The following is a 21,725-nucleotide window of genomic DNA, read 5'->3' as shown; positions in this document are numbered from 1 at the left end:
TTATGCCATATTATATTTGGATTTGCTTAGATGATGTCGGAAACAGCCTCTCTGCCCCACAAAGGCAGAGGTAAGGTCTGCGTACATCCTCCCCTCCCAAACCCCGCCTGTGAGATCACACTGAGTATGTTGTTGTTTTTGAGTTGTTTAGATGATGTACCTGGGAAAAGCTTAAGAGCCACAAATAGGAGGCTGAGCAATAAATGTACTGAGTCATGCTATGAAATGGTAGTTGATTGAAATGGAATAAGATTAAGAAGGGGAGCGGAGTTAGAGGGGCAGAAAGGGGTTCGCCGGAAAATTATGCTACATATAGGAGGTCAATTTTTTCTTCCAAACTTCATTCTATGGAGATCTTGATCTAATTGCCTCTGCATATGCTATTGTTTTTTTACTAATACTTTAAAAAAAAAAAAAAAAAGTATGTGACATACATGAAGGTGAAAGTACGATATAAGGAGAGTCTCTTGATAATTTATGCATAAAAGGTCAGCAAATATGTCCAAGTGTTGGCAAAATCAAGTGATATGGAGTAAAATTATAATATCTGTAAAGAAAAATATCTCTCTATTAGGCATATGGTTAAGTCATAGAAGTTCTAACACTTGTAACAGGCTTCAAAATTTGTTATTCGATATGCTATTTGACTATCTTTGTAAGTGATGTCGTGTGCAACTAAAGGCGGATACATTATAAGTTGATCCCTTTTTCGGCTCAAAATTGAAGATAGAAATGATGGTCTCTTTTCAAGTTTTGCGCTAAATTATTTACAAAATAAATAAATAAATATCTACACTTGATATTCACGCCAATAAGCCAATAAATTAGTTTAACCAATACGAATCTTAAAATAAACTAAAAATATATAAAAGGCACTTTGGTGCACAAAGCATCCCGCGTTAGCGGGGCCAGGAAAGAACTGCATCCCGAGGAATGTGATGTAAACAACCTACCCTAATGTAAGCATTAGTGACTGCTTCTAAACTAACAATATATATGAATTAATTATGATTAAGTCATAAAAGTTCTTATGCAAGACATACATCTTGCTTTCATTTGTTTGACGCAAACAACAAACAAGTATATGTTCCTCTCCTTGCTTCTGCTAAGCAAGAAAAGATGCAACTATATCGTTTCTTACCAACCATTTAGTCTTGATTAATTAATGTATATTATCACTTTAATTTGTAATTTCTTAAATCAAATTAATTTATATGGTATTAGCATTAAGTGCCTGAAAATATCTTCATCCATCCTCGAAAGAGTGGGAAAAATGAAAACAAAAATAAGATAACTCGAAGGTAAAGGAAGCTGTAGGCTTGTCTATTAATTTGGGCCATGAGGCAAGTTTGGATCGACCTGATTGTGGGCAATTCGCAGAATTGTCCTTCTTTTGGGGTGTCCCTCAAATCGGCGGTCTTTAATCTTTATCCTTCGTCTAAAACTCATAGGTTTAGGGTTTAAACCCCTGTTCAGTTAAAAAATTTTAAAAAAATCGCAAAGTAGAGTTTAAATTTTTCTCTGCCCCTCCGACAGACTTTTAGTTATGCTCAACTAAAAGTCTAGCAGAGGGTAGACTTTGCCTTGAGGCATAGTGTATATATATATATATATATATATATATATATTTTTTTTTTTTTTTTTTACTTTTCAAGGCAAACTTTAGTTATGGCTTAAGGAAAAGTTCCACCTTATGGAGCATACTTTTAGTTATGCCTTAACTAGAAGTTTGTCCCATAAGACATAATTAAAAGTATACCCCATAAGGCGGAACTTTTTCTTAAGCCATAACTAAAAGTTTGCCTTATAAGGCAAAATCTTTGCCTTAAGGAAAAATTGTGCCTTATGGGACATACTTTTGGTTATGCCTTAACTAAAAGTCTGTCCCATAAACTATGCCTTACGAAAAAATTCTACCTTATGGAGCAGACTTTTAGTTATGCCGGATCCTGCATACACGCCTCCCAGCCTTGCCCTGCGAAATTAGTCTTTTATTTTATGCCTGAGCGAGGATTCTAACTCAGAACCCCAAGTATTCGCCCATCTTTTCAAGCAAATGGCAACATTTAAAGACCGCAAATATGAGGGGTAAAATTTAAAGACTACAAATATGAAGGGCAAAATTTAAAAATCACAAATGTGAAGGGTAAAATTTAAAGACCAAAAATATGAGGACAAAATTTAAAGACCGCCCCAAAAGTAGGACAATCTGCGGGAAAAAATGCCTAATTGTTATGGGAAATAAGCTGATTTACGCAATGTCCCTTTTTAAAAAATTGTGCAAATACAGTCCTTAAGAAATTAAGCTCCCAGATAATTTTAGACTTGGGTCTAACAATTGTCGTTTATTTCTCAACTTTATACAAAAAAAAAAAAATTGTCAACTAATGCGTGCTATTATTTGCAGAATTTTAAACCGTGTTTTAAAATTCTCATAAGATTTTTAATTTGCTCAGATTTTTTAGGCAATTTGCAGGATTGCCTTTCGCTGGAGGTGGTCTTTAATTTTTGTCCCTCAAATTGGTGGTCTTTAATTTTTATCCTCTGCCACCACCAATTTGAAGGCCAAAAATTAAAGACCACACAATCGCGCAAAAAAAAGGATTTTTTCCCGTAATCTAAAAAATTCATACCTTATGAGAGAAATAATTTGAAAGAAATACCATTTACTCCTTACTAAAGAACTTTTCAAAAAGGGACAACCAGAGAAAGTTAGTGGGGGACTGCGTTTATTAGTACAAAAAGTTCCGAATACATAAAGACGATAGTAAATGCAAGACTTTGGCAACAAAATAGCCAAAGTATTCATGATATCAACTCAAACCAATAATAAACACACCAGACATCCCATGCAAATTTGTACAGCTGATAGTAGTTAGTGAATGCAACAAAAAGAACAATGAACAACAACACGACCAAAGACAAAAAGCAACAAAGTTCAAAAGCACCTTTGTCATGAAAAATCAGCACAAACACTTGCAAAAATCAAGTGCTAATATAACTGGCCTCCGACGTGCTACCTCGTGCCAATTGATGCAACACACTTGTCGGGGACGAGTTAGTAGTCGATGACCTTAAGGCCTCGGCAAGTGGCCCACCCATCGAGGCCACTTGGTGACTCGTCCTCCATGTAGACCGTTCAACATTCCTGACTTGCTGAGGGCCCGAGTCATAGTCATTACCGGTCGAGAGCTTCAACGAGAAGTCGGACGAGGGGTTACCCCCACCAGGCATTGAAATGGACAGGCTGGTGGCAGCATTGTCACCTTCTTGAAGTTGTTGTTGTTGTCTAGGCCAATCATCAAAGAAATGGCGTAGGATTTGGCCATTGGATGATTTACCATCACTACCAGATACATCTTTTTGGGCTTCTAGTGGTGGACCCTTTTTGGTGGACTCAGATGGCCTACAAATCAACATCATGACAGCCCAGCCCAAATCAAGCAGGGGACAAATTGATGAAAAAGCTGTAAAAAACATCTAGTAACAGGGGACCTCTTTTTAACGTACAGATATACACAACAACTGGATGGGGTGAATTCTTTATTACCCCACAGGACAAAAGAAAGTAGAGATTTTTACACTACACTAAAGACAGCGAATTCTTTATTACCCCACAAATACTATACACATAACAACTGGATTGTATGGTATTTTCACAGAGCCAAGATTTTCACTAAATATTCAAATTAAACACACAAAAAAAAAATTGGTTCAAAATATATGATATAAAATTATCACCCTATCTATATATAATTTTCGGATATAAAATAATCTTGACCCTGATCTATAACACTAATTTTATTCTTTACAAATTTTAGACAATATAATCAACTCTATAATCTGTGTGTAATTTACTTATTTATATACCGCTGACTATAAACTTATTATTCAATTATAATACACCTGATACGGATCTTGAGCTTGTCTTTGCGTCTACGCGCCTCCGTCCATGAGTAGTAAAAAAAAATAACACTAATTTTATTCTTTACAAATTTTAGACAATATAATCAACTCTATAATCTGTGTGTAATTAGTACTTATACATTATATACCGCTCGACTATAAACTTATTATTCAATTATAATACACCTGCTATACATCGAGTATATACCAGCGGTAGTTACAAACAATTACGGCTAAACGGGTGAAAATTAGTCGGGCCACCTGCCCAACCAAACCCAAAAAATTCAAGGGTAGGGTTCATAGCAAGAAAATCAAAGTGGGCCAAGAATATCTTCAATAGATTCTAATAATCCAAGAAAAATTCAATAAGTAGACCCTACTAATCAATGAGGCAAAAAGGAAAAAAATAAGATAAAGGAATTTGGAGAAGATGGAACCCTTTGATCAAGGTTTAATTTAGCTTTTCTCCCTATTGGGAGACAAGTATCCACTTAACAGTTATATACAAACATGTTTCTCTGTAGGAGGTAGTGGAAAAAAAAAAGAATAATTGAGGATATTTGTTGGTCCCTTCAAGAAAAAAAAAAAAAGTAAAGTTCAATGCTTTAATGCATGATTGAACTTCTCGTCAATCTCTTTTGCAAAATAAACAGTGAAAAAAAGTAGCATCTGCACAATTATTCACTAGAGATATATAGAGTGTATATTCACTAGAAAAAAGCTACTCATAAATAAAGTGAGGAGATATACATTAAGCCCCCCCACCCCCCCCCCACCCCCACACACACACACAAACAAACAAAATAACCAAGAAAGAAAGAATAAAAATAAAAAGGCCTGAAGATGCAGATATAATGTTTACAATAACAAAAAAGATGCAAAGAGAAAAAGATTCACTTATATATAAAAGAAATTAACGCCATTGGGTAGAGTAGGTAACGGGTCTTATTTTTAAGAATAATTTTACTTTTTATGGACGAAGTAGTTCTCTTTTTTTTAAAAAGAAAAATAATGATTGTGGTTTTCGGGCTCCCTTGCATACACCTCGACTATTTCGATGGGTAGCTGCTACCTCCTATTAGCATAGGTATCGGCTAACTCTATCCACCACGGCTTAGACAGATGTGAGAAAAAGCACCTAGTGTTTTTGCCAATGTTGCTCGGACTCCAAAAATGTTGTTCTACCTGTGTCGAATCCCCTAAAAATGCACTATTTTTTGAAGATCCAACACGCACCTGTCTACATGTTTGAAGAGTCCAAGCAACATATTTTTTTTCCCCTACGACCTCATGATTCTCAACCCATTACATTGCTATCACAGATTTCAGTGTATACTAGTTAAAACTCAAAACATAAAAAATCCTGCATTCAAAATTATACCTTTGATTGAGATGAAGAGCATCCATTGAAGGTGAATGTCCAGATAGAGAAAAATGAGGAGCAGCAGCATGACCAGCCATTTTTGCAAAGGCTTGATGAGAAACAGTGGTGTTGTTGTTTTTATTAGCACCATTACTAACAGGTGTGGGAATTTCCACAGGCTTTCTTGAACGGCTGCGGCCACGATGAACGTGGCGCTCGCAGTACTTCTGGCCAACCACTACATCCCTTGAGCACCTCCATTTCTTCCCATCTGTCCTCCTACACCTCCCTGGCTCTGGATCCATCCCTGCTCTTCCCCAGTACCCTGACTGCATCACTTCAAATTTTACATAACATTTGTTAATTAGTCAGCCAGTACATCTGTTAATCTTGGAGGTCATTGATTTAAACTCATATACACCGACATATTTTTGTATAATATATAGTATTTGAAATTTACTAGCGCAACTAATTCAAATTCGTGCAGTACAAAGCTATTAAAGAGGAAAGCGCTCCCTACTAAGATTTCTTTTCATTCCTAGGGCTTGAACATGAGATTTCTAATTAAGGATGAAGGGATCTTATCCATCCCACTAAAATCCTGTGTTGCACGGATTTTTCAGAAATAATGTCAGATGTTAGTCGAATCCTCCAAAAGCTATGTATTTTGGAGGATGCGACACTAGTATAACAATATTTATTGAAGGTCCGAGCAACATGACCACCATTAATTTCGATATTTCAAGATGTTGTAGCAAGTAACCAAATTTTCTTTATTTGCTACGTTATTAATCCGAATTTTTTGGCCCATTAACTGTAATTATATTCTAGGTGATTTGTGTAAAAATAATTCTGTACTAACAAATTTACAGAAGTTAAACTCTGACTGAAAAGATCATTTATAGTTCAACAATTAATGCCATCCATCAAATTCTCTTACAACAAAAATAAGCCAGAAGTATTCTTGGAATACAGTAGTAAGTACAGATCGATTGAGCTCTTTAATCGAAGCTTATAACAGTTTATACTATATATCCAGAATGTCATCAACTACATGAAGACATTAACACTGAGTCATTTGGTTTTACTTTTCTTTTTTAATAAAAGAACGGTCCAAAAATGTTAGGGAAATATTATTTGTACATAGTTAAGGAAACTTGAGTTTGAGTTGGCTTTGTCTTTAAAAACTTTGGCAAAATCAAGACTAAGAGCCCGTTTGGCTATATATATATATATATATATATATATATATATATATATATCTTTTTTTCAGCTTTTTAAGCTGTTTTATCTTTGAAAATAAACCCAAAATAAAAAATAAAAAAAATTGGCCCGTTTGGCTTAGCTCATCCAAACAGGCTCTAAGAAACACAGATCAAGAACACAACTTTATAACTAAATTTTCATAATAAATAAAAACCAAGAAATACCAAGAGAGTCAACATATATACACAGATCAAAATAAAGAGCAAAAGATTACCATTTTCCACAGCCAGTTAAAAACTAAGCAGAGTAAAACGTGAAAAGTGAAAAAAAGAAAGCAACAACTTACTGGCTTGTTGGTAGTGAGGATACTGTTGATATGGATGAGAAAAGTAATATGAAGGAGCAGAAGAAGTAATAATACTTTTCTTAACAAGATGAAGAAGTTCAGGAGGAACAGGTGCACCAGCTATAAAATGCCTAAAAATCAAAGCCTGTAGTTCAAGTTCCTGCCACTGAGCCAAGCTGAAGTAACCACTCTCCATCCCTAAATAAATAAATAAATAAAATAACAAGAACATTTTGTTTAGATCAAAAACTGAACTTGAAAGCAAGAAACTTGAAAAGGGTGTTTAATTCTGTAACTTACTGGGAAATTTGGTGGTGGCAGTGGTTGTTGAATCTGACAAAAATTTGGTTGTAGTAGTTGTTGTTGTTGGTTCAGATACAAACAATGGAAGTTCAGCAGAAACAGAGTGGAAGTCAAGGTGAAGTCTTGGTAGCTTGGCTGGTGATTCTTGATTTTCTGACTCATTGTTTCTCCATTGCTTCAGATTGAAGTCCATAGAGAGAGAGAAAGAGAGAGAGAGAAAGATTGGATCTTTTTTTGTTTACTTCGGTTTTATTTGAGCTAGTTGGAGGATGATAAGAAGAATATTAATGCGAGGCATATGTGTAAGAAAACTCTGAACAGAGAGTTGGGAAAAGCTTGTTGTTTTGCAGGAAGTTGTGTGGACCCTTTTTATATCTTTTTGCAGGGTCGAGTGCGGGGAAACCTGCAAAGTAAAGGAACTTGTGTGTACGTATATCATCCCTTTATTTTGCCACCAATACGGCAATAACTATAACCAAATGGTAAAAAGTTCCTTCATCTTTAATCAGGAACTTTAAATTTGAGCCTTAGAGTTGAACCACTTTTAGTACAGAGGAATAAAATTTTCATTGCAGGTTTTGCATGGTGTGAATCTCAATAGACGGATCAATAAAATTGCGTTAAAGTCACACACATATCACGGTGGAATGAATAAATCTCCTTATATAGTGTTCGACAATCAATACCTTATAAATTAGCTTTTGGAGACTTAGGATCTAAGATCTTTTTTCTTACTGATTATTTAGTTAGAATCAAACTCTTATATTATATTATATTGTCCTCGCTTTAGATATCAGTCATGTGCTTGCCAGAAGTGTTAAAGAGTTCAATATCAGTTATGGGGAAATAAATCTGCCATTTTGAATTATGTTAGGTTCAAAATTCATCTTGTTACCAATTTCAAACAACAGATGATTAAATTATAAATAAAAAAATGATCTCATATGTGACAATTATCATATATTATGATTAGATGGATGAAATTTCTTTAAAACTGAGATTGAGTCCTCAGAAAGGATATACCTGATAAGAAGCCTTTTTCTTCCTTACTAGGTTCAAAGAATATGGTAAGTCACAGTAACAAGAAAAGGAATATGGTTAGATAAATCCAATATTTTCATTTTTTCCTAAAATTCGGACTTGAGTCCGATAGAGAACTCTTGACAATAAAAAGTCATATTATTCGAACTTTTCAAAAATATAATAGGTGTGTGCCAGATTCTCTAAAAATAATTTATTTTTAAAGAATCTGATATTGATATGACATCAAAAGTGATGAATCCGCTCAATTTATGCTCTTTAGTATTGCAAAATAAACTCAATTTAATAGAAGCAATCAATCAAATGACGGATATACTTGCCCCAAAAAAAAAAAAAACCTTGTTTGTGGTGGCCACTGTTCATCCAACCAGTGGGCATTTGAGAAAAGTAAAAGAAATGAAAAGACTTTTAGGAAAGCTTAGTAAGCACTTGAGAGAAAGACAGTCAGAGACAAGACAGTTGAGAGAAAAGAGAAAAAAAAAAAAAACACAAACACGACAGACAAAAAATATCTATTAAAAAAATATTTAGGTGTGTAAGCTTCTGCAAGCTCTGTTGCATGTGTCTGTAGCTGTAAGTCTTATGGGAAAGTGAACCCAAAAAAGCAGTAGCTACAGTTCTGACTAATGTGTATTATCTCGAGGCTCAGTTCTGTTTGGGGCTCAACAAAACAATTTTTTCACTATATTTTGGCAACGAGTCAAAAACTGAAACATGAGAGAATGTGAGACAGAAAGAGAAAAAATCAAGAAAATTAAGGGAGCTGACAAATGCAAGGTTCTATTTCAGCCAAACTATCAGAGTTTGTCTAATTTTCATAAGCTGTTACAAAGGTTTGGTCAGATGGAGGAAGACGAGGAAGATGTCAATTTTAATTTACAAATTTCACTTTGGAGTTTGGATAATTTTATCTGGTAATAGCCAATGATAAATAGAAATTTTTTGAAGTTCTGTGAATAAAGTTTCCATAGCAACAGACATTTTTGCATGTCCATATTTTTGCATTGTACCTGTCACATCAGGGATTTAGAGAAACATTCACCTTTAAACTCTGATGTACTTCAATTACTTTGTATAACTACAACATGATATTTTTATTAGGTGCAAAACATGATATTTTTATTAGATGCCTTGTGCTTGGCAAAATATTGTTTTGAGCTAAAAAGGAAAAAGAAATGAGGTTTGGATTAATTCATATCGGTTTCGAAATGTGTAATAGAAGTGCTACTGGTATCAGAAAATGTCACATTTTGGTTGTACATTAGAATGGACCTTTTCCGTAAGTAAGGATATTTTTAGCTGCGCTAAAAGTTTAACGACAGGAACTCAATTGAGCCAAACTATTAACCAAAGGTAAATCTTGATCTTTCGCAAAGCACAGAGCTAGGCAAATCAATATTTTTCCTATTAACTAAAAAATTTGTGTTACTAATTTACGTGATACTCCAGCATTCGTGGAAATGATATGAAAAGTCTCTTGTTTCGCTTTAATTTCCAACCTCACATCTTTTTTGTTGATACATTCATGAAATATTTCTGAAATATCAACAAGATAATTAATTCAAAAGGCGCTATATATCATATTTAACTTCTTCTTTTTTGCAGTAATTATCGACTTTACTATGGTTCTAAAACTTTGTTAAGAAGCGATAGTAAGCTTGTATTGCAAGTAGAAGGAGAGAAATTAATGACTCTTTTTATAGTTCTTTTAATTCGAGGGAAGAGCCCTTTAGTTTGTTTTGAACTTTTTTCTTGCTTCCATGCACTTTCCATGTTAAACTTAAGGAAAAGAAGATGACAAGTTCTTAATTAAATTAATAAATCACAATTATCAAGATATTCCTGAGTCTCGTAATGTTAAATGTTTCTCTAGGTGTTACTTATCAGAGATTAAGATGATAAGCTTTGGGCCTCTAAAACTAAGTATTTTTTTCAAGCTTCCACATGAATGTCATGATAATGGCAATTGGCAAGTGTGCCATTTTCCTCTATTGTCTCGTTTACATTAAATGTGTCTCTATGTGTTACTTAATTATCATACTTCCAATTGGAAGCAAGAAAATCACACTTATTTAGAATTGATAAATATTTATTCGCATGCCATGACATGAATCGTTGTTATGTTACGGATAGAATTGATCACTTGACACTTACTTAAGACTTTCGAGTTTGAGTTCTAAAATAGATAGTACGAAAAATTGGTAAAAGAAGTCCTAACGTATTGAAAATGGTTTCAAGTTTTCCTCCTTCCACTTATTAAATCGTAATTGTTCTTAATATCAAATTTAAGCTTAAAATTGTCTCTCAAATTTAAGCTTAAAATTGTCTCTCTTTTTAACAAAATATGAAGTGGAATATATAAACTTTTTAAAGAAATATGTGGAATTCATTTATTGGTCCACGTGTTATAAACCCAATCCATTCACAACTCGTCCCATTAACCCAAACCCGTTTTTAAAAAGATCCCAACAGTTCAACCTCTCCATTCACTATTGTCCACCATTAACCACAAAAGTAAATTTCTGTTAGTGCGTTATTAATATGCTATTCTTCTTTATTGATATTCACATAACAATAAATTTTAATAATTTCTAATATATATGAAGTATCAGTGGGGTACCGTGCTCATGCATAATAGATAAAGATTCTACTGTAGTCTTCACGTAGATCTTTTATATTTACTTGACCTATTTCAGTTGTAATTAATTTGTTGATCACACTCCACTTCTATTTTTTTGTGAATTAAACTGGAAGGATACTACATTTGTGCAAGTATTAAGAACTGAGTTTGTTATAAGTGGTTAGGCTCTTAGCTGTATATTAGTTGTCAAAAGTAATGATTAGTAGTTAGTTAAGATTCAGTTAGATAGAGCACATGTTGTGCACGTGAGTATGTAGCATGAAAGGGTATATATACCCATTACGCAACGTATATACACATATATACAAAAAAGCTCGCCTTCTTCTTCAAAGTTCTCTCAATGGATTCTACTTAGAACTCAAGTCAGGTGGTCAAATTCACTAATCAAACACTGAATTTAACATGGTATCAAGGCGGGGATCCTAAGGAGACTCGATCGAAGCAAAAGAGAATATAGAAATAAGCACAAACTCGAAGAAACTCAATACAATCAACAATGGCGGTTAATGAAGTTACATCACTTGATCACAATCATCCTCTTTATCTTCAAGCTTCAGATGCACCTGGTGTGGTTTTAATTCCAATAAAGCTCACAGGACCAGAGAACTATGCTCTGTGGAGCAGGTCTATGAAATTAGCACTTAGAGGAAAAGGAAAATTAGGATTCGTTGATGGAAGCTGTATCAAAAGGGCTTACAAAAGAGCACTTGAGGAACAATGGGAAAAGTGTAACGCGATAGTACTTTCATGGATAGCAGATCACGCCGCTGTCGGCTGAGAATATTACCAGCATCATGTATGCTTCAAGTGCAAAGAAAATTTGGCTAGATTTTGAAGAAAGGTTTGACAGATCTGACTTGACCAGATCCTATCACCTTTGGACTGAGATGGCAACTCTGAAGCAAGGTAATGACTCAGTTACTACTTATTACTCTAAATTGAAGGACTTATGGGCTGAAATGGATATGATGATTCCTTTGCCTGCTTGTGAACGTGATGAATCAAGAAAGATATGTTGTTCATTTGAAGTCACAGAGACTACTTCAATTCTTAATGGGCCTAAATGAGAGTTATGGGAATATTAGGAGTAGCATTTTGGCTAGGAAACCAGTTGTATCTGTAAATGAGGCATATGCTATGGCAACACAAGAAGAAAGCCAAAGAGCTTTAGGTGTTGCTGATAAAGCTAGAGAGGCACTAACATTGCTTGCAGGAAGAACACAAGGTTATAGACACAGTCGGGATACAATGGTCGTGATACGTACCAAGAATTTTGAAATAATGGAACACCTTGTAAGGTTTGTGGTTATAGGGGACACTTGACAGTTGATTGTTACAGATTAGTAGGTTATCCAGCTGACTTTAAAAACAAGGAGAAATGAGTTGGTGACAATAGAACTAGTGGAGAATACAAACTCGCAAGAAGAAATTTCACTAAGGAAGTCAAGCAATCACAAGGACATCAAAGTTACAACGAATCACTTCACTGAGAAGCAGTATGAGGAATCAAAGCAGTAGGATGAACAGGACAGGAACATGAGGAGAATGTTTTTCAAACATGGCAGGTATTACTCCAACATTATCAAGCATCACTCATACATGTGAATGGATAGTTGATAGTGGTGCAACACACCACATAACACCTAAGAAAGCAATCCTCAAAGCCATTAGAAGAATAGATGACTATCATCATAACCAAGTCCAAGTACCTACAGGAAATAAATGTCACATCCAAGGAGCAGGAAATACTACAATTTTAGAAGGATATGAAATCAAAAATGTACTGCATGTACCAGACTTCAAATTCAGTCTGTTATCTGTAGCAAAACTGACAAAGGAACTGTGTTGTTCGGTTTCCTTTATCCGATTTCTTTGTGTTACGGGACTCTTCAATGGCAGGTGTTGGGGATTGGTAGGCAAAGAGATGGATTATACATACTTAGTGAGCAAATTGAAGCTAATAATAAATGCAAGATTTACGTAAAATACGAGAAAAAGGACATGCTGATGGCAAGCTATGGCATTTGAGATTAGGACATGCATCCATCAAGACAATGCAACATATCAAGACACTACAACACATGGTAGATAAGAGCATTCATGATGAATGTGGAATTTGTCCCTTAGCTAAACAATGTAGACTGAAGTTTCCCTCGCTAGTACTAGTGAGACTAAGCATGTGTTTGATTTGGTGCGTTGATGTTTAAGGGTCCATATAAAAGCCTACACATGACAATAAGTACTATGTTGTTACTATAGTTGATGATCATAGCAGATATACCTGGCTATGTTTGATTCATTCAAAATGTGAAGTCATTGTAGTCCTTAAGGATTTCTTAGCCTTAATAAAAAACCAGTTTGCCTTGTCTATAAAAATCTTGAGGACAGATAATGGTACAGAATCCTATAATGCTTCTTGTCATAATTTATTTGCTGCTAATGGGATAATACATCAAAGTAGTTGTGCATATACACCACAACAAAATGGCATTGTAGAAAGGAAACATAGAGGTATTTTAGAAATGGCTAAAGCATTGAAGTTTCAAAGTTCTTTACCTATACGGCTTTTGGGGGAGACTGGTGAAAACAATTTACTTGATAAATAAGTTGCCTACTGATGTGCTTGGAGGTAAGGCACCTTATGAGGTCTTATTTGGGAAATCTCCTAAGTATGACCACCTAAAGATGTTTGGGTGTTTGTGTTATGCAAGTAAGCTACCTAGAGGTGACAAATTTGCTCCAAGAGCAAGGAAAATTATGTTGGTAGGGTACTCAGAGACTCAAAAAGGGTACAGGCTATTTGACCTGGTAGATAGAGTTTTCTTTGTTAGTAGAGATGTCACTTTTAGAGAATCACATTTTCCTTATAGCAATGATCAATCATCAGATAAAGGTGATATGTTTGAGATGGTGGAAGTCACACATCCTGGATATATCCTTGATCATGAGCAGGATAATGCCTTGATGTTGAATCCTACAGTTGATGAAGAATATGGAGATAATGTTGTAAACACTGCTCAAGATACAGCTGATAGTATCATCAGCACTCAAGTTGATTCAGCTGATCTCACGGATACACAGGTTGATGTTGTACCCACACAAGTGGCAGAAGATGATCCAGCTGTCACATCTGGTATAAGATGTGATTCCTCTTTTAGTTGAGATCCCTCAAGACATACCAGCACCAGCCCCACGTATTCCTATCCCTCAATAACCAGAAGAGTTCACTAGACCTACAAGAGCTACCAAATCTCCAGCCTGGCTTCATGACTATGTCACACACACAACTTCATCTGCCCACTGTTCATATCCTCTGTCTAATTTTCTCTCTTACTCACATTTATCTATTCCTTACTAAGCTTACTTAGGTGTTATTTCCTCTGAGGTAGAATCAAAATCCTTTAAAGAAGCCTCTCATGATGCCAGATGGATCACTGCTATGCAGGATGAAATTTCAGCCTTAGAGAGCAATAACACCTGGAAACTAGTTGACTTACCTCTTGACAAACATGCTATTGGGCCCAAGTGGGTTTTTAAGATCAAGTATAACTCAGATGGTAGTGTTGATAAATATAAATCTCGTTTGGTGGCAAAGGCTATAACCAACAAGAAGGTCTGGACTACCATGAGACTTTCTCACCCGTAGACAAAATGGTGATTGTTAGAATTGTCATTAGCATTGCAGTAGCCAAAGGATGGCCCTTGATCCAAATGGATGTCAACAATGCTTTTCTCCAAGGTGACCTATTTGAAGATGTTTACATGGCATTGCCTCAAGGTTTTCACAAAGGGGAGACAAAGGTATGCAAACCGATGAAATCTCTTTATGGTTTAAAGCGAGCCTCTAGACAATGGAATATCAAACCTGCCTAGTGCCTTGGTTGAAGCAGATACAAACAAAGCTCTTATGATCATTCATTGTTTACTAATGCGGGAGATGACTTAGTGATCATCTTGGTCTATGTTGATGATCTCTTGATCACAGGAAGCAGCCAAGCTTTGGTTAAAGCAGCACAACAGACATTACATGAAAAATTCAAAGTTAAAGACTTGGGACAACTTAGATTTTTCTTAGGCATTGAAGTTATGAGATCCCATAAGGGAATTCTTCTCAATCAGAGAAAATATACACTTGAGTTAATTTCAAGTGTTGGATTGACTGGTGCAAGACCTGCCTCTGCACCAATGGAATAAAATGCCAAGCTCACCACAATGGAGTATGACACATTGATCAAAAGGACAGATGATCCACCTTTGAAAGATATACGGGGTTATCGCCACTTAGGAAAAACTAATATACCTAACAATCACCGTGCTCGATATATGTTTTGCAGCTCAGTTCTAAGTCAATTTATGCAAGACCCTAAGAGATCACATAATCGGGAAGCAAAGATTGAGAGTGATTAGATATCTAAAAGGTTCTCCAGTGCCAAGGCATCTTATTAAAGAGACCGGTCCATTAACAACTTGACTATCTTTTGCGACTCGGATCGCGCGGTTGCCCCAATACAAGAAGGTCGAATGTGCGGGCGTGGTTCAACTAGGAAAGTCTCTAATTTCATGGAAGTCAAAGAAGCAACACACAGTAAGTAGACGTTCAACAGAAGCTGAATACAGAAGCATGGCGGCAGCAGTAGCAAAAGTCATTTGGGTAGCTGGTTTGTTGGAAGAGTTAAAGGTGTGCTGGTGACGAGACCCCGCCAAGCTTTGTTGTGACAACAAAGCGACTTTACAAATAGCTTCCAATCCCATGTTCCATGAGAGAACAAAGCATATTGAGATTGACCGTCACTTTGTGAGGAGAAGCTTAAAGATGGTCTGATCAAACCTGAATACATTGGAACTAAGTTTCAACTGGCAGACTTATTGACAAAGGGATTGGGGGTTGCACAACATCAGTTTCTATTGAGCAAGCTGGGAGTACTTGATGTTTTCCATCCCAAACTTGGGGAGTATTAAGAATCGAGTTTGTTATAAGTGGTTAGGATCTTAGTTGTATATTAGTTGTCAAAAGTAATGATTAGTAGTTAGTTAAGATTCAGTTAGATAGAGCACATGTTGTGCACGTGAGTATGTAGCATGAAAGGGTATATATACCCATTCTGTAACAGATATACACATATATACAAAAACTGCCTTCTTCTTCAAAGTTCTCTCAATGGATTCTAGTTAGAACTCAAGTCCAGTGGTCAAATTCACTGATCAAACACTGAATTTAACAGCAAGCTAGAGGCAACTAAGCTCTATCCTTTGAAGCCCCACTGTTCAGTTCCTAGATTTTAATTTCAAACGCTTTTACAGTTTGTAAGACTTGTGGTAATCAAAACTTTTATGGTCTAAAGAATCCTAAATGGTAGACAATTATGTGAATGAAGAGTACGAAGTGTTGAGATTTTCTCAAAACAGGTTTTGGTTAATGGGTCGGGTTGTTAATGCCGCATTTTTATTTCAAAAGTTCAAATATTCCCCGTCGGATTCTAATAAAAAGAGGGAAAATTTTAAGATTAAATTTCACGTTAAAGGCAATTATGGTAAGTGGAAGGATGACAATTTTAAAGCATTTTCAATACGCAAGGGCATATTTGGCCATTTTCCATACTATTTATGTATCCTATGGCTCAAGCTCGAAAATTCTAATTACGGAAAAGGGCCAAAATTACCCCTGAACTTTGGGAAATAGTTCATTCATACTCTTCGTTATACTTTAGGGCCAATTATACCCTTACTGTTATACTATAGGGTCAATTATACCTTTATGTCTAATGGCTGCCACATGGTATCATCCCAACCCTTCAAAATTATTTTACCATCAAATAATTTTTTACTCACTAAAATAACCCAACCCGTCCCAATTTTTTTTTCCAGCCAAACTAATACGGATTTTTTTTTTTTGCTGGAAAAAAAATAATTCGGGTCGGGTTGAGTTATTTTAGTGGGTAAAAAATTATTTGAGGGTAAAATAATTTTGAAGGCGATGATGCCACGTAGTAGCAAGTTAGACATAAGGGATAATCGACCCATAAGATAACGGTAAGGATACAATTGACCCTAAAGATAACGGAGGGTATGGGATGAACTATTTTTCAAAGTTCGGGGATAATTTTGGCCCTTTTCCGTTCTAATTAAGTGTGAAATGATCGATTATATCCATTCAATTGCAACAATTCATGGCATGCGAAAACATCGATTCCTTTTCGTCTGTCCCCAAAAGTGTTTTTCAATTCCAACATCTTGAATGACAAGTTTAAGTCTGCAAGATTTGAAAGACTACACACATCTTTAATTTAAGATTACAAAATTCAAAAATCTCTTTATTTTTAAATTTTTTGTTCAATCAAACTGAAACAGAGACGGCGGGAGTATCACTTTATTCTCCGGTTGGTAAAAACTTACCTTGACGAGTAAATAAAAGCTAATTTGACTTGCAGAAAAATGAGAAAGGGGTAAGGAAGTAAATGGAAAGAAGGCAATCAGTGGAAATATTAATTGATGGAAACATAAGAGAGAAGTGTCAGAAAAGCAGGTGGTGGGAAACAGAAAATGCAGACTGTTGCGTTGTCCATTTCTCTCTTTATATTTATTTATTATTATTATGTTGCGTGCATTCAGTTGATGTGACCAACTAACGTTTTCTTACTCACTTTCTGTTCCATTTTCTTTAATCAACTTAGACGGTGATCACTGTGAAGAAGATTATCAGATCATCTCAATTAGTCAACCGAATGTACATGCTTAACAAAACAACGTGATATGGTTAGTGTAATTAAGTTAGCTTGCTATTAATAATGCCACTGTATAGTAGGAGTACTTGTAACATTTTACAAGTAAACATGGAAGAGAACAACAGTATAGGGCATGTTCTCTAGCTTAATGCATGTATATCAATATTATGCTTACTCATATATATTAATCTTAAAAAATCTATTGTTTATAAAATTCTTGATTTTGCCACAGCATACAACTGCATAAGTTCTTGTTTGAAATTTACGGGGGGATACCAAATATACACACTATTTTGACGTCATTTATAAGATTGGTATTTGTATTAAATTCTTGATATTACAATCTTATAACATGTCAAAATTCCTTGCAGCAGCTGGTAATATCCTTGGATCAGCTGTGTACAGTCATAAGGTGGGATCTATGACAAATAATCCACGTCACCTGAATTCACCTGAATTTTCAAATACATTGCTCTAAAAACTTCAAATTGTATTATCTCCCACCACATTTTTAGTTTAATACTATATTGAAAGAAAAAGCTGGCTCACAAGTCTGCGAAACCAAAATACGTCATACTGAGTTTTAAGTTGTCTGAAAAAAATATTGTATTTGTCAGAGATCCCAAAAAATAGAGCCTAGTCATGTGGGTCCAGTTGAACTTCTTTTGTTTTTTCCCCTTTATTTCCTTCAAATATTTGTAAATTTGTTTTCCTTCTTTTTGTTTTCTTTCTTTTATATTTTGGAGTTCCTTTTTTACGTTCTTTTTGTGTGTTAGAGAGGATAAAAGTACTGGCTCGCAAGCACGCGACTAATTCACGTGAGCTATATTCTCAAGGTGTTGTTACTATATTATCTTCACTGTTAGGAAATACCAACTTAGATTCAATTTTTTCTCTATAATTTTATGATATTTGATTTACTGATACGATGTAAATTATTTAAAAGATAATTTCTAATTGAAAGTGACGGAACCACATCTATCTCGTCATACCTTGATGTTAACTTAGATTGAATTACTTATGCTCTACGTATTGATTTCTAACTTTACGTTTGAAAGTTGAGGGAGCGAACACAATTCTAATCTTTTCTATATCGTTTAAATTTTATGGATGCCCCCGAAGAGACAATTAGGTTAGTCTTTCTCTCACTGTAGGCATTTGGACTTGAGTTAACTGAGATTTAACAAAAACTAGTATTTGAAATTTAAGTTGGAAAAGAATATTTAAAAGTTAGAAGTACCTGATAAGTTACTATTATTTAGTTAAAATGCATAAAGAATGAAAGTTAGAAATTATTTTTGACTCAATTATAACAAATACTTATTTGTTTTAAAAGAAAATTATAGTCAGGTTGAACAAATTTACGACCAACAACGTACTAATCCCACCAAGTGGGAAATATACGACACTTGTTCAAAATATATCTGATCAAATTCATATTAACTTCAAAAAACCTCTAGAAATATTTACTACTTTTATTTTTATGCTAATTTGCTGATTTCTATCCCTAATACCTACCCTCGACACCCAACCCTAAATCCTCCACCCCAACTCGAGCCCATCCCACCACCGGTCCCAAAAATGGTTTCTTGAGTTACTTTAAAAGAATTTTTATTTGCTAAAATAGATATTCCTAATCATTTTATCAATATACAAAGAGAAAGAAAAGATTTTAAGTCTTGGGATTTTAATACAACTTCAAGTGACCTAATTTTCAATTACCAAACAGCTCAAGTTCAAGAAAATCCTAGGCCCATTTACTTTTGCATGAAAGCCCTCATCTTAAATGGACATAAAAAAGAGGCCAATACACTTCCGTGGAACTGGAATAACTCACGGGCTGGACCCTGCAAAGATGCAGTTGGGATATAGGTCCATCATGCCATAAAAACGTTAGGATCTAAACATTTTTGGTAAAATTACTCAAATGACTACCTTACGGTAGTTTCCTATTATTTATAGCTACTCTTTTAAATATTACCATTTGTAGCAATGTTTTCCTAAATTAAGGTATTTTTTGGGATGTATTTGATGCGTGTAAATTCATAGAAACACATTAAAAAAGAAAACATATCCCTTGATTTTAGGCCATAACGGTGGGATCATTTAATTAGTTATTAATTGGTATTTTTTGCCATACTCTGCCACAAAATCAGATTTTAGATTTCTTCATCCAATCTTCAACATTCAAACGTAAAAAATCAAAAATTCAAAATTTGAAAACATTCAACAGCCAATGTATTTGAAGTTTTCAATATTGATTTCGTTTTTATTTACCCATGTATTTGATAGTATAACTAATGGATTTGAAGTTTTCAATCAAACTCCATGTATTTTATATTAAATATCATGTATTTGTGTGAATAACAATTTGCTTCACCCATGTATTTAGTGGTAACTAGTCTCTCTGCACGTGCGTTGCATGAGTATTTCATATTATTTTTCACAGAATGTGTATCCAATAATAAGAAGTATAAAGTTTGTATATGTATACATAGCTGAACATGATCTGATTGGGTTATAAAGAAATATAAAAATACCAAAAGTAGCATTGTTGCATTGTTTTTCGCCCTTTTATGAATAAAGTCAAAAGGTCTACGCACTATCCAACGCTATCTCGATTATTCTAGTCATGTACTATCAATTAATTCCTCCGATTTAAAATAAGTGTTCACTTAGCCTTTTTATTTGTGGTTCAAAATAAGTGTCCACTTACAATCTTACATAATCAAAGAAATAATTAACTTTTTTTTTTTTTTAAGATTTGCACCTATTAAAGGCAATAAATAGGCAAAATACCTATTTTTTTAGGAGTTACTATTTTCTTATAGGAGTTAATGTTATCTTAAGGGGTGTGAAAAAAGATAAATGGATACTTATTTTGAACCGGAGGGAGTATAATTTTGTATAACTCCTTTCTAAAATGTGATTGCTCCGATAAATGATGTTAAAAATAGCACTCTTTGACCATTATCTTTCTTATGTCCTTTAGTTTAACAATATCAACCGCGTGGCAATGAATTGTCTTCTCAAGGTTGATATTTTCTTTTGAAATATTCAGGCCTCGCCTTTTCTATTCTAATGTATATCATGTCAAAATCTTCAGCTTCGTTGTATATATCTACAATTAATATTTATTCATACACTGACAAATATTAGAGCTCAAATCTCATCGGCCAAAATAAAGAATTTGAATTCCGTAAAGAGTCCTTTTTATCTACTGAATGAAAATTAAGTGTAAAGTAAAACGAAATTGAGAAAGAAGGTCCAAATATGTCCTATGCTCTACTGGTAAATACTCAATATCATATTCTTTGAGCTTGGTATTTTCCTCGACTGACCATATCATATTAGCATTATCACAACGTGGATTTCTCCCCGACAAATACTAAAAGAGACTTAGATAAAGACAACATATTCAACAAAAAATTAATCATAATATGCGAAAACATATCACAATGAAACTTAGATAAAGGAATTGATACATTTATCAAAATGATAAGACTTTAATGTTGTTCATCTACTTTAATTTTCTAAAATGATTCAGGTATAGTAAAAATATATTACCACTATATATAAGAAGTATATTGTCTATAATATATCCTCAGAAGTGCAACAAACTCAAAGCAGTAGAATTGGACTCACACATACCCATTAGTATATATATACAGTCAAATCTTTCTATAGCAATCTCGTTCATTCCGAGATGTTTTGGCTGCTATAGCGACTGGCTGTTATACACCTATAACGACATTTGACATTTAAATCTTATTTGAGCGTTATAGGAAAAAAAAAAAGATGCATAAAATCTTTTTTTTTTTTTTTAATATTATAAAAAATAACAAAATTATTTAAATTTAACTCTCAAAGATATCACTTTAATTTTGAATCCTAAATTTCATCACACTTTGTATAAAGAAGATAAGTCTTTTAATGATGGAAATATATATTCATATCATATTCTTTATCATAAATAATGTATTAAAGTATTAAAATATTTAATCAAAATGTCTAGACCTATTATTGATAATCTTAGAGATTCTATTTCTATAAAGATGGTTAAGTATTATACTACAATAAAAGAAGATAGTTGTTATAGAAGCGTAATTTTACAAAGAGCTAGCGCGTTGTTATGAAGATAAATGTTGTTGTTATAGAAAAAAAACTGTTATAAAGAGGTAAAATATAATATTAAAA

The 21,725-nt window shown here is 34.2% G+C and overlaps 1 protein-coding gene across 1 annotated transcript; it reads right to left on the bottom strand.

Annotated features, from left to right (window-relative positions):
* Positions 1-2,707: 2,707 nt before the first annotated feature.
* Positions 2,708-7,477, bottom strand: LOC132044436 (growth-regulating factor 3-like). The gene is made up of 4 exons (XM_059434911.1): positions 7,122-7,477; positions 6,822-7,019; positions 5,288-5,606; positions 2,708-3,406 (listed from the first exon to the last, which is right to left on the bottom strand). The coding sequence occupies exons 1-4, from the start codon at positions 7,315-7,317 to the stop codon at positions 2,986-2,988; spliced, it is 1,134 nt and encodes a 377-aa protein (XP_059290894.1). The 5' UTR covers positions 7,318-7,477; the 3' UTR covers positions 2,708-2,985.
* Between the last annotated feature and the right edge of the window lie 14,248 nt (positions 7,478-21,725).

Source organism: Lycium ferocissimum, unplaced genomic scaffold (assembly GCF_029784015.1).
Source record: "Lycium ferocissimum isolate CSIRO_LF1 unplaced genomic scaffold, AGI_CSIRO_Lferr_CH_V1 ctg45, whole genome shotgun sequence".
NCBI classification, from domain to species: domain Eukaryota; kingdom Viridiplantae; phylum Streptophyta; class Magnoliopsida; order Solanales; family Solanaceae; genus Lycium; species Lycium ferocissimum.
Note: the sequence above shows the minus strand (reverse complement) of the source record. Positions and strands in the feature narration are given on the sequence as shown.

Bases quoted from the DNA above. Each gene is read 5' to 3' on its own strand.
- LOC132044436 (XM_059434911.1), bottom strand. From the start codon at position 7,317: ATGGACTTCAATCTGAAGCAATGGAGAAACAATGAGTCAGAAAATCAA. The intron at 7,020-7,121 runs GTAAGTTACAGA...TTATTTATTTAG, and splicing joins TGCCACCACCAAATTTCCCA to GGATGGAGAGTGGTTACTTC. The intron at 5,607-6,821 runs GTAAGTTGTTGC...TAAAATTTGAAG, and splicing joins TCCTCACTACCAACAAGCCA to TGATGCAGTCAGGGTACTGG.